General features: G+C 44.5%; 1 protein-coding gene across 2 annotated transcripts in view; it reads right to left on the reverse strand.

The window, feature by feature from the left end:
- Positions 1 to 12765, reverse strand: part of LOC147612080 (uncharacterized) — a 108345-nt gene extending 95580 nt beyond the window's left edge. The window contains exon 1 of one of the 2 annotated variants that reach the window (XM_086783947.1): positions 12613 to 12765. In XM_086783947.1, coding sequence (XP_086640073.1) covers positions 12613 to 12682 — 70 coding nt within the window. In that variant the 5' untranslated portion in view covers positions 12683 to 12765. The remainder of the gene's footprint in view (positions 1 to 12612) is intronic. The other variant, XM_086783946.1, reaches the window with a different exon arrangement.
- Between the last annotated feature and the right edge of the window lie 1743 nt (positions 12766 to 14508).

A 14508-nucleotide genomic window follows, 5' to 3' on the forward strand; every position in this document is an offset into this window, starting at 1 on the left:
AAGGTACTTTCACTTTCTCACATATGGGACATGCCGAAACATAGTTTTATATATCCCTGCACATCTTCAGCCAATAAAATGATTTGTCTAACTTCTCCAAAGTATTATTAATCCCGTGATGACCACCAATGAGTGAATCATGGGCATCATGGAGAAGCGCCGGTCTCTTCTCCCTGAGAACACATAGCCAACTCTTGTAAAAGAGCCAACTGTTGTGAATGGTATAATGACCTGATTCTAAATAAAGGGCTATACTATAAGGAGTTCCAAATTTTGGACAATCTGCATACTGTGTCTTCATACTGTCTAAATCCTTTCCTTGTATCTCCAACACAGTGGACTCCCGTACTGTCTGCATACTAGTCTGCATACTACCTTTCCAACAAAGAGCGTCTACTACAGGGTTGTGCTTACCTGGTACATACTCAAATCATTCCACCAAACAATTGGAACAACCGACTCCACCAGTGCTGTCTATCGCTCCACTGGGCACTTGGCATAGTTTATAACCACTACAAGGCCTGGTGGTCTATCTTCACAGTAAATTCCCTTCCATTAAGAAAAGGTTTCCGCTATTTCAAGGCTGTGATAACCCCTAGCAACACTTTGTCATAGACAAAATAGTTATTTTCTGCATCATTCAACTTCCTGCTATAATATGCCATGGGTCTTCCTTCTTGTTGCGATATAGCTCCAATGGTAATATTACAAGCATCGGTGATGATCACCTCAAAGGGATCATCCCATGATGCGAGTTTGAGGATTGGTGCTTCTGAAGCCACCTTTTGCAAAGCAAAGAATGCCTCTAAAGCCTTTCCTGTGTGACTAAAACCTTTTGTCTTCTAGTCTTCACTCCCTTGAGCAAATCTGTCAATGGTGTTGCAAGGTTAGAAAACCGATCCATATGTGAGCTATACGCTTGGCAAAGTCCCATGAAGGATCGTATGTCTTGGGCTATCTTCAAAATGTCCCAATCGAGGATTGCCTTTATCTTCTTAGGGTCAAGGCGAATTCCATCCAAACTGATCACATAGCCAGGTACTCAACTTCGTGAAGTCTGTGCGGATGAGGCGATTGATCTCCTGGTGCGTGAGGGGCAAGAGGGGGACATCACAGCTATACTGGAAAGATAGTAGACCATCAATGCTTAGGGAGTGTGTGGCCCAGGCTCTATCTAGGGCTGCCAGCTGGGCCTAGATGGTGGCTAAAGGTATTTAATACCTTTTGCAAGGCTTCCCCGTCCTTGGGTTGGCCTTGGGGCTGGCCTTAGGGCTACTCCCTACTACATGGATGCAGCTAACATGCTCTAATGACTTCTACTCCTAAGCCTAACATCTACATGCACCTATATGAGGACTACTTGTTGTATTCTCCAAAGTAGGTACCTGACATACTTCTATGGTGGGGAGACTAACCTACGTAGCTCGTGGCTAACATGTCCCAGCGGACTAGGGCTCACAAAGGGGTCACACCATATCATATCAAGGTACTACTTCTGTACATGTTTCTTGCGCTGTGGATGAGCTACTGTGTCACCGTGTACCTCAGTGCATGGGTGCACGTGACATGCACTTACTTCATGTACAATACCCAAAGTACACATCTATACAGTCATGTGTTAACCAAATCAACACATATGTCCGTAGCAAGTCATACCAACTTTCCTGCCTCATGCATAAATCTTTGCACCATATCACTGATCGTATAGCCCACCAATAGCTCTTTTTCAAAGTATATTGGTTACACCATGTGGTACATGCTTTCATGGGCAAGGAAAAATTCCTCTAGCACAACCCAATAAGCAAGAAAGCAACCTATGTTACTCTGCAAGAAATACCCAAGAGTACCATAATCTGATCACAACATCCCCTCTACCAGCAACCCAAACTGACGGCTGAATTGAGACCTTGCTCCAAAATGGTTCAACAATCAATAGATTATTTTGCTACCTTCCTGCACCTTTGGGCTGGAAATTCCTCCCTTCCACTAGAACTCGCCAAAGGCACCAACAAGCCTTTGTTTTGTTAATGAAGCTTTCCCCACAAGATGCAAATTCTCTCACCTAAGTCTGTCGGGAGAAGTTCCCAACTCACTTTTGGTACGGCCAAGGCTTATCTGCCAACCTTCTCTCCTTATCTCAATCTTCTTTCTTCCACCAAAATCTGTCCTCACACAGAATCAATTCCCATGGAAGTTTCTAGTGACGGTCCCACCATGGGCAAGAAAGCTTGCAACAGAAAATAACTCCATGAAACCTCTCAAAGCAAAACCAAAATCTGAAATTTCATCCTTTCTACCCTTGAGCCCACGGCTCGTAGAAGAGGACTTATAGCTGAAGCAGCTTGTTCGTGGAGAATTCATTCTCTCCCAAGTCACTCAAATCCTAGCCTAAAAAGGCCTTACTCCTCAAGTCACATTGCATTTCTAGAGCAATCCATAATGAAGGTGGTAAGCACTTCTAGATTCTGCTTTCTCTCCAAAATGCAAATCATAAGTAGCAAACGTCGGTTCTCAAACCTATACAAAAAGGACCATATACCTAACTCAGGTTTTCTGGAAGTATAATAACCAGATCCTACACCCCACTATGGAGGCCCACAAGATCAACGGGCTACCAAGTATTGTCCAATAGATCCTTCATCAAAATGTGTTGGAAAAGCATTTTCTCAATGCTCCACCCTCATGTTGCCAAGTGCAGGTGATGGATGTGTTCCATCTTGTAAGGCCCCATATACGAGGAGCCACCGTTGTAAGCACCAACAGTTCTTGGTTTAGACATTGGAATGGATGGTGGCCAAATGGTTAGGAGATGGTATGTAGACTTGGTACCTTGCCAAGCAGGATGTATGCAAGTGTGGGTTAATGGACTGCACTCTTGGGTAGCAGGAGATCTTCCCGAGATAGCTTATCATTGGGTTGCAGGGTTGGTTCATGTACGCATGTACCCATGTACCCAGTCGGGGACATGGCCGACTGTAAGATCCCCCCCCCCCCCAAGATCTCCCTAAACACAAGCAACAAAATCAGTACCAAATAGAAGGGGTGCAAGCTAGCTCACCTCCGAACCGTAGGTCCACGTCCCCACAGACCACCCCCGAGCCTTTTGGGCTAAGGCTTCCGTGGACCACATTGGAAGCCTAGGCATAGGCCTCCCATCATCCGACCATACCAATAGGATAAAAAACAATATAGTTGTCCACACAATAGGCTCACCCCACTTATATAGCCTCAAACAACCTATAAGTAGCCATTGACTCATAAATAGCTATAACTTATGGGATATCATTAATAAACCTTAACCCAAGTAATCACAGCCTGTTGCACTAATCTTCAAGGTTCCCTAGTCCCAAATTAGGCCCCACTAATAACCATGTGGTTAGCATCAAGTACGAAGACAATTATCATAGCTAATCATATTACCTATCCACACCGGTAATTCATGTTTCTCGTACCTAGGGGATCCATCCCCACCCGCAACACCTCAAAACTTTTTTGTACGCTCAAATACACAAGCATTCCCTTGGCAAATTTCCTCAATGAACACTTCCTACCAGCGTAAAACTGCACTCTATCTTAAGCACTGCCGATAGAATCCTGCAGCGACTAGCATCTCTTACATATCCATCAAGAAATCTCTAACAGCATAAATCAGAATACCCAGAAGTCCTACTGTTACCAGGGATCTTAAGCAAACTCGACCATTGGGATGTACCTCTCCCAATTAGATGGTTGCCTGGAGACCTATGCACAAAGCATCCAAAACTTGATTCACCCTCTCTGTTTGCCATTAGACTGGGGAAGATCAGCAAATTCCTCCCTATCATAAAACTATCGGGTATCTCAACACTGTCATCATAAGTAACATCAGAGAATGCACTCATCATAGGGACAATGTTTAAACCATAATACCTCTGATAAAACATAGCAAGCTTTCTGCATTCACACCTGAACACCACTAATAAAACCCTCTAGTCCAAGCCAATATCTGTCAGTGCACATCCATGCAACAACTATACAATAAGTCATCAGCCCTTTACTAGGCCTAGAGTTATACCTTCAAGAAATCTAGGCTACGAGAACCTGTACTAAACATGACCAGGGAAGATCAACAAATTCCTCCCTATCCAAGAATCATAAAACTATCGGGTATCTCAACACTCATCATAAGTAACATCAGAGAATGCACTCATCATAGGGCCAATATTCAAATCAGAATACCTCTGATAAAACATAGCAGGCCTGCTGCATTCACACCTGAACACCACTAAAAAAACCCTCTAGTCCGAGCAAATATCTGTCAGCACACATCCATGCAACAACTAAACATTAATTCATCAGCCCTTTACTAGGGCTGATTGCTCCTAGAGTCGTTCCTTCAAGAAATTTAGGCTACAAGAGCTTGTACTAAACATGACCAAGCTATCGCTCCTATAGTCATACCTTACTAGGACTGCTTGCTCCTAGAGTCATTCCTTCAAGAAACCTAGGCTACAAGAGCTTGTACTAAACATGACCAAGCTATCGCTAGGAGTCATATGCTCAGCATAATCATAGGCAATTCTGACCAACCAAATGGTCTCTTGGTGTCGAAATGCATGTAACATTTCATTACATCCTCTCTGCTGCCTGGCAAACTGAGGACAATCAACAAGAGAAGCAACTCAACCTAGTCAATCATTGACTATTGAAGTGTCAAAATACCAATCAACACATTACCACGTAGTTTTGGACATCTTCCACATGAAAGGCTAAAATAACCACCTTGTCAAAGTCTGTAAAACCACACGTGGTAGGTCCTAGTGTCCCATACCACCAGGATATGCCCCTTACATGTTCTACTAATCCATCACACACCAGTTTACGGACTCCCAAATTTTTTTGTCGAGGTACAATAAAGGTGCTAGCCAGTAAGTCCCCAACAACATTTGGCACACAAACGATGTCATCTCGGAAGAATAAATCACCCAAGAAATCAACTAATCTCAACATCAGTGATACATGTTCTGAGTACAGATCTCTGGGTAATAAATATGTGCAACCATCTGGATCCATTGGCTAGCTGAAACAATGTGCCAATCGATTTTCAGAATTGGCAAAATATAATACTTTCACCATACTAATGACCAAACGAACCGTTTCATCAATCATAGATCTAATCAAAGTTGTAATAATAAGCAACAAAACCTCCAATAATTTGCAATCCTTAATATCTTTATTTTCCCTTCCCTGAAGTTGATTCAAAATCAATGCTTCTCACCTTCAGTCAACTGACACCCAACCAAAAGCATAAATGCATCTAGAAACCCTACATGCAACATATCCTAGCGTCCCATACCACCATGATATACTCCATATAAGACCTACTTTAGACCTATAAGCCCACGTTAGATGATCAATTCTCATTTAAATGTCGGCCGCTTTCAGGTTAGACCCCACATCAATCTGGCAAATACAACATTTGCTATAACCTTCTTCGTCAACCTTGTAGCATGAAAAATGACAAAGCATGTCAGCACCACAAATGACACTGTACTCGTAGCTACTCACTGTCACAAATCATAGCTACATTTGGCTAGCCACTCTCTGAGTACTGCTACCACATCCAAGTCCTACATAGGAATTTTGTGAAAAGCATCAGCACTTCCTTTGTTTCAATCAAAGAACCAATTGACAATAGTGCAAAAAACAAGAGAAGAATCCTAGGAAATCCCAAATACTACCAAGAACAGAATCATATTGCTTCGCATAAGAGACAATAAAGCCCAACATAACAAAATTCCCAATAGTACCAAGGAAACTCACCACGTTTCTAACCTTCGTGTCTGCCCACCCGAATGTACATGCCCCAGCCAAGAGATCCAAAATCCTGTGATGATCAGGTCCTATCAAAGAACCTCTTCAGATACCAAATCCATAGCATCTCTCATCCAAAAACACCCAGATGAGGCCAAGCATAGAATGTCATGTAAGAAGACATACAACAAATATAGTGATCCGTCAAGTGAAAGATCATCCAGCATCTACAGTAACCCTCAGCTAAAACATGTACATAAGCCAAAGGTATCCAGGAAATCAGAAAATAGTCACTCTGACATAAAGACATCATCCTCCTCAATTGTACAACACTTGGTATACTCGTTAGACCAACCATATCACATGATTCATCCACGTTCATCCGATCACGGTGGAAAGGGATATCTATTCTGCAAAACCTTAACTTGCACAATTCGTAATTACTAGATAAGTACAAATAAAACTAGTGCACCTCAACTCGCAATACGGCCCATCCTCCACAGGCTAATAACTGTGAAGCTATCTCATTGTACATAGAGAAATCTCATCATTGTATCGAATCACCTCTATGAATCAATCTTGATAGTAGTCGAGATGTATACTCCCCATGTGGCTGAGACGTCCGAGTCACAAGAACCTCCACACAGCTGGGAGCTCCACTGAAACTCCAGTGTAAAAGACAGTACGGATAGCAGGCAGTGAAGTACAGTAGGGACAATATGTACACGTCGGGTACAGCTAAGTACACTCACTACGCCCCCACAAGCTCTTCTCTTCTCTCTGCTCGCCCCAAAAGGACTCGGCCATCTCTCTCTCTCCTCCTAGCACCCTCCCGCCACTCTCTCTCTCTTTCTCTCCCCTGCCTACTTCCCTCTCCCGCATGCTGCCTATCTTTCTCTCTCTTCGCAACAGCCCCCTCTGGCCTCTCTCTCCGTGGGAAGCACTGCATGCAGACACGCACGGAGCTCTTCCTATGGCCAAGGGTAAATTAATTTTTAACCAGAAACCAGCCTTTTTCAGCCCAAGACAAGATGGAGAGGATCAACATTGAAGACCTGATCAAGGCAGCCATCCAACAACACAAGAAAGAGACGGACAATGCAATTAATATGGTCAACCGGAGCCTTCTTGACAAAGTCAAGAAGCTTGAAGCGCGGATAGCAGCCCAAGATAAAGAGATGGCAAATCTCAAGAAGGAGATAGAAGAAGCACGTGCTCAACATAAGCTCGAGGAAGGTGAAATTCAGCCCGTCATGATGGAGGAGCTGAACACCATCAAGGCCCAAGTGAGAACACTTCAAGAGGGAGAAGAAAAGAAGGCCCAGGAGACCTCCTCGTGGGTGGAGGTGGTCACGAAGACGCAAAAGCAAGTAGATGAAACGGAGAAATGGATAGAAGTGGTGAAGAAAGGTAAGAACAAGGAGGCCGAAAGCACATCTACCTCGAAGATTATCACCTAGCCATTGAGGAGGAACAAAGAAGAAAGACAAGGTAACTTCATGTGCCGATCACGGGTCTTAAGGACGGTGACAATGTAAAGGAGGAAGCCAAAGATTTATACACACGCATGGGCATTTCGAGGCCTACACACACGGGGGCTTGGAGAGTGAGCAAGAAAGACAAGAATGGAGGAGAGACCTCTCATTTTACGCTTTCCCACCTTGGAGGCCAAGAAGGATTTCTTGGCCAAGCGCTCTGCCCTTAAGAAAACGAGCATCTTTCTAGGAGATGACCTCACCTTGGCACAGCTAGCACATATGAGGGAGTGCATGCCGGAGATTAGGGCAGCCAGAGAAAAAGGGAAGCTAGCATTTTACAGAGGAGGCAGAGTGGTGATACTAGAGAGACGCACCACTTGACGGTGCGAGCTATGGGACCAGTCTGAGACTTGCAGTATGGAACTGCAACGGAGCATTGAGACTGGATGTGGGGGCCTTTGAGGACAGCTTCAGAGATAGGGACATCATCTTCTACTCGGAGACACATCAGGCCCCAGGCAGCACATTACCCAGAGTGGTGGGATACAGATGGGAGACGACTTGTAGACAGGAGGCCCGTTCGAAGCATGGTGGTCGCGGATCTGGAGGAGTTACAGTTCTTTTTAGAGAGGAGCTTCAGCCACTCATCCATGTTATGCGCCGTGATGAGAGCGCGAGGTACATGTGGGTCAGAGTGAGGGCAAATGAGGGTAGATCCCTATACATTGCTATATGTTGCTTTCCACCCAGCACATCTCATTATGCAGTGCCCAAGGGGCAATCTCCATATATGATTCTAGATGAGGACATATGGGAGTTCTCCAGGGAGGGAGATGTTATCATACTTGGGGACTTTAATGCTCGGGCTCAATACCAGACCTCCTTCTTTGACACTTCGGAGGAGATGTTGAGAGAGAGAGATGTGGAGGAGATGTGTTTGACCCGAAGATCACAGGATGAGGTGGAGTGTACTAAGTATGGGAGATACCTCTTGGAGATGGGGACTACACATGGGCTGGCCATTTTAAATGGCCTAGAGAGGTATCCACTTGCCAGTGGCTTTACTTGCTTTCCACACAGACATGGGGCCACAACAGTGAATTATGTTTTAGCCTCGCCAACCTTCATCCTGAGTATCCAGGATTTTGCGATTGGCCCCAGGCCCATCAGAGTTACGGTGGATCATGCACTTCTCTCCTTTACAGTGGATTTCCACTATAGTACCCGCCAGGTTGGGCAGTCCTCCTATCATCCGAGATATACCTTCTGTAGAGAGACTGATGGAGTATACACTGCAAAGATCTACAGCTTGTTGAGTGCAGAGGATCCACAGAGGCCATTAGCAGAGCTCACTCAGATCCTAACAGAGGCTTTACATATAGCTACAGGGATGCCCTTCCCACACACGCAGCCCACAGTACGACCACGTCCTGGGAGCATGCCATAGAATAGTTGGTATGATGATGACTATAGGGAGCTCAGAGCCCGGCTACAGAGAGAGGTGGCCACAAGTGTTACTACATATAGACAGTCACGCATCATCTTCCGATGCCTCATTCGGCGGAAGAAGAGAGCATTCTTAGCTCGGCTAGAGAGAGACATGGCTGCCCGCTCTCTCCGACTCTATTTGGACTATACATTGATGAGATCTCTGACTATATTGGGACACGAGCGGACAGACGAGCCCAGTTGGCTGGCACTTGGATACCTCTGCTCTTATATGCTGATGATATTGTGCTTATAGCAGACTCACTAGAGGGTATGCAGAGGCACTTGGATACTTTACATGCTTATGCACAGGACAGTGGGCTCTCAGTTAACCTTGGTAAGACCAAGGTTATGGTGTTTAGCACGACAGCTCAGTGGGTCTGGAGATCAGCGCCTATTTTCACATATGGGCAAGAGACAGTGGAGTATGTTGACTCATACACATATCTTGGAGTGGTGTTCACAGGGCCCACATTTTCCATGAGGGGGGCAGCAGAGGCCAGATTTACTAGAGGATATGCAGCACTAGGAGGTCTAGAGAGGATGTGCTCACAGGTTCAGTTTCAGGAGCCACGCACTAAGCTGTGGCTTTTTGACACGCTGGTCACATCGGCTATGCTATATGGAGTACAGATCTGGGGGCCTAGCCTAGATCGTCACAATCGATCAGGACGCACATACGATGGATGGAGATCGATGGAGAGACCACTTGTGTCCATGATCTCCAGGATGATTCGGGCTAAGGCCTCGGTACCCCATGAGATTATAAGACCCAAGATGGGAGCACCACCGATCGTAGTCAAGGCTCTTGCCAAATCAGTCCTTCATTCATAGCACCTGGGAGCTTCCCCAACACCGGTATGCACGACTTGCTTTAGAGTCCTCTCATCAGCTAGCCATGGAGGGAGACACTTCATGTTGGTATGCGCAGATAGCATCCTGGTTTGAGCTCCATGGGTTCAGTTTAGACAGACTTCCACCCTTCCAGTACTCTCTGGAGGCACCCTCTCTCACCTTGACACATTCTCAGATTAGTAGAGTCATCAGACAGGACCTCATTCAATTGGACACTAGGACGACATGGCTAGAGCCCTCACAGGAGTTGGGGACGAAGATGGCTTTCTATAGAGACCATCTTCTCCGCACCACTGAGGATGGCTTTATACTTAGACTGAGCTACATGGATACCCATCTGTCTCATGGATTGAGGTGCGCCATTGGACAGATCCGCACCTCTTCACATCAGTTAGAGATAGAGACAAGCAAATTTAGAGGCATACCTCCAGGGGACAGGATTTGTCAGATTTGTTGGATAGAGCCAGAGACGGAGGAGCACTACATCTGTCGTCGCTGCACAGCATATGATGAGATTCGAGGGCGCTACCATTGCCTTTTCAGAGAGGGATTTGGACCACTAGCTAGAGTCAGGGACTATTGTGATCAGCGATGCTTGGGTTTTTATCTCTTGGAGATCCGTAGGCTCAGAGAGTCCATTATCAGGAGCAGACGCCCGACTGGCAGGGAGTCCACATGAAGACAGATTACTGACTTCTTTAGAGGGACTACCCAGGAGGACACACAGCCGACAGCCCAGCAGTGGGCCTCTCTCTCTCTCTCTCTCTCTCTCTCTCTCTCTCTACACAGCAGGGAATTACTCTCCAGAGAGTAGAGACACTCAGAGCCCGCAGGAGACAGAGGACACCTGGCTTTCGGACACCACGCCTATACTAGAGAGAGATGACAGACCAGCAGATGGGTATCAAACAATGTGCCTGTGAATAGATGAATTGGATTACAAGTGATGAGATGATGCCCTTTAAATAGAAAGGCCAAGAGCTGGCCGACTGCACATGAGGCTAGCTGACAAACAACCCACGACCCATAAATCCCCACGACTAGGCAAATATGAGAAAATACATAAATGCCAAATAAAAGGTCATGTTCCTTCAAAACATTGATATGCACAAATTCTAACACATTAGTTATCACTATGAGTTTACTTGTCACATGCACCCTACACTATAGTGCTATGTGACACACTGCCTCAGCATTATATGTACAATCATACAATATTCATACCTTTTTTAGGATTATTTGTCGTATGTCATGGCCCCATTGTGAGCCCCAATCAGTCCAGGAAATGTCATGTAGGCCAGTCTTCCAAGCCTTAGTCTATATATGTCAATCCTCTTCCCGACTTGGAGAATTGATCATGTAGAAGCATGTAGAAGTCAACCTAGCATTAGGTCAATCTCACAAAGAAGCATATGGAAAGCATGTAAGCATCATCTAGGGCATGGGCCAACCCATAAGGCTCCCCACATTGACGGATGCCTTGTGTATGGTGCTCACACACCATACACCCCCCTAAACACCCAGTCGCATCAAATATCAAGTCAACAGCATTAAATGCAAGTCCGAAGCATCAAATGTCAGTCCACTAGCAATTATAGCAATAAATGCTATTTTCAACAAGTTGTGGGACATTTAAACTAGCCGATAGCGTCATATGTGGACTAACAGCAGCAAAGATGCATATAAAATCAGCCCATGGTCCATTGCATAAATCACTTCAAACATCAGAATTCAGCAAAGCAGTTTCAAAAGAACATGTGTGCTGCTTGAGACCCCTCGATTCTTGAAGAAGCAAACAAATAGCCTCAAACACTCCGTGCTTCAGTCCAAGGCAGCATAGAAGATCCTCTCATCTTCAGCCAACATATGTGCATATCCTCAACATGTTCTAGATTCGCATAAGTGGCTTCTACAGTGTTATTGGTTCAACATATGGTTCAGCCTACATTCGGCCTATCATCCTTGCGTTGGGCACTTCTCACAATCATCATTCATTATCATTACAAAGCTCTCCAAAGAAATACAAGCAAATACTCTTGCTTGTAGGGGGAGGCCCTTCAGTGACCCAATGTGATGTCGGCTCTCATCTTCTCTCTCTCTCTCTCTCTCTCTCTCTCTCTTAAAGTAAAGTGGGTTGCATAAACTCACACGTTTAAAGGCAGCTTTGTTGCACGTCATTACGGCCAATCTATTGCATGCTACATTGTGTCACAGCTACAGGTTGTGACCCAACATAGCTACCCAAAAGTGAGAACATCTCGTGGATGGTAAAACTGCGGTCAAGAAAAACCACCTCGGCCTCCACAATGTCAAGAGAGACTTCTTCAAAAGCTACAAAGAAGACATGGAAGGAGAGATCAACAAAGAGGACACCACCACATAAATGCTTCCACAATTCACTGAAGACTTCGTCAAAGCAATCTTGGATAAAAACACATTGCTCAAGCAAAAAATTGAGGCTGAAGAAGAAGAAGCTAGAAAAAAAAAAGCTAAAAAGGAGGCTGAAAAAGCCAAGGAAGCAGTTGAAAAGCCAAAAGAACATTCAGAACTCGAAAGATTGTTCCTTATCATGGAGCAACAAAGACAAAAAGAAGAAGCCAAAAAGGCTGAAGAACGAAGGGCCAAAGAAGCCCGACATGATGATGAACAAAGAGCCGAGGACTCAAAACGCAGGACCAATGACAAACGGACCAAGCAACCCGAGAATAGCAACAAAAGCTTGAACTAAACGCTATGCAACTCCAGAACCAGCAGTTGATAGCATCTTTGCAAGCGATGTTGTCAATTCTCCTACCCTTGGCTCAATAGCGTCCGAGTTCCTCCACCGCCCCAACCAATATCATTTAATTCTTCAACCGAGCCATAGTTTTCTATGCATCTAATCTGCATTGTATTCTTTGTTGAAACAGCAAAGCTTGGCAGTTCATCTAAGCACACTTGCAGACTAATTAGCAAAGAAGCTTCTGTGTAAGCACATGAAAAAGAGACAACATGTTACCGAGACAGAGTTTGGAGACATCCATGCCAGGCGCTAGGCTCCCCATGGGTACTTTCATAGATAGCAGCATCACAATGGCTCTTCGCCTCCCTTGAGTTGGCAAGGAATGTTGAACGGTGAAATGTCACCCTAGATAAACGTCTGAGTGTTAATCTTGGATTATTATTTTTTTATAATCACCCTGGTTGAGGATTTTTTAATTATTTTTTTAATAATCATGCAGTTGACCTCATAACCACATATATGGAGTGAGGAGGAGGACTCTAGACCCAAGCATCCAAAGCTCAAGGCCCTCGGTGGGGGCTCAGCTGTATCTGGCACAGGGTCCAAGAGGTGGGATCTACGGTGCGCGGCAGAACACCGGGGTGGGGGTGAGTATTAAACTCGAGACCTCTAACCTGAGGAGGTGTGAGTATCGAACTCGAGACCTAACCATCCAAAGCTGAAGCTTTACCATTGGGCTATTTTCCCCCCTCCAAATTTAGGAATGTTAGTAATGGCTCCTTGAAATAGGGCACAAAAAACTTATTTTTTTCTTTTTTCGCGAGTATTGATTGATGAAGATAGAATATTCTAGTCGCAATAATGTTTTTGAAACCTTTTTTGGGTAATCTTCATAAATTGGAAATACTTAATTCTCTTTGAAATTTTTTCCTACATGTCATTCTCTCTCTCTCTCAACTAAGAATTATCTTGTGTGTGTGTGTGTGTGTGCGCGCGCTATTTATCCATGAATGTGCATAATTGAAAAATCATTAATTATTAACAATTCTATTAAATACATGTAAAAAACAAGTATATTTAGTTATACCATTATATGTTAATTCGTATTTGTATATTTGTTTATATATTATTTACATACACACGCGCACACACGCACATGCACACCTGCACACACACACACACACACACACACACACAAGGTGGTGAGACCATAATAACTAAGTATTTAAATCCAATATTGGGTTCGAATAATACATAACATATATGCTAGTATGATATTATTACTACTAATATTAACTTGAATTTGGCCTGCCAATTGACTATGTGGATTATTATGCACAGGATGATTGGGCATTCGTGGTGCATTGCAACTATGATCCTTCTCAGGATGTATGTCTACCAGGATGTATGTCTACCAGTTTCTGATGCACATGTCTGGTACTTTGATAGTGGTGCTAGCAAAACAAGCACATTACTTTTCAGCGTGATTTGTTTGAGTCTCTTGGGTCTGCTCCCCAAGGAGGCAGTGTCACATGTGCTAACAACTCCTTGTACCCTATGAAAGGAGTTGGAAGGATTGTGCGGCTCACCGCTGGAAATGGTAGGACAATTAGTTTCTCAGATGTACTATATGTCCTGGCATCAAGAAGAACCTGCTGTGAGTTTCTGCCATTGCTAAGGCAAGCTTAGTTGTCAGATTTGTGGATGACAGGTGTACGGTTCATGACCGGAGTAATGGAGACATCATTGTTGCATCCGGTACACTATGCCATGGTCTTTACATATTGGATGTATATGAGAGATTGGCACATGATGCATGTACAGTTACTGCCACACGTGCTATGAGTGATGCAGAGCTATGACATGCTCACTTTGGTCACTTGAATTTTGGTAGTTTGTTGTGCCTACATAAGTAGGATATGGTGTCAGAGTTGCCACCGCTTGAGACCCCTGTCAAGCATGTATGTGGGTGCATTTTGGGCAAGATGCAACGGGCATCATTCCCAAAGGATGGATCTGTGAGAGCTATCCAAAAATTGCAACTTGTACACAGTGATGTTTGCGGTCCTATGAGGACACCGTTACCTCTATTTTGTCACCTTCATAGATGACTACTCTAGGAACACTTGGGTGTACCATTGAAGGCAAAGTCAGAGGTATTTATGTGCTTCA

The sequence above is a fragment of the Cibotium barometz genome, chromosome 46 (genome assembly GCF_041138505.1).
Source record: "Cibotium barometz isolate CiBa-2024 chromosome 46, ASM4113850v1, whole genome shotgun sequence".
Classification (NCBI taxonomy): domain Eukaryota; kingdom Viridiplantae; phylum Streptophyta; class Polypodiopsida; order Cyatheales; family Cibotiaceae; genus Cibotium; species Cibotium barometz.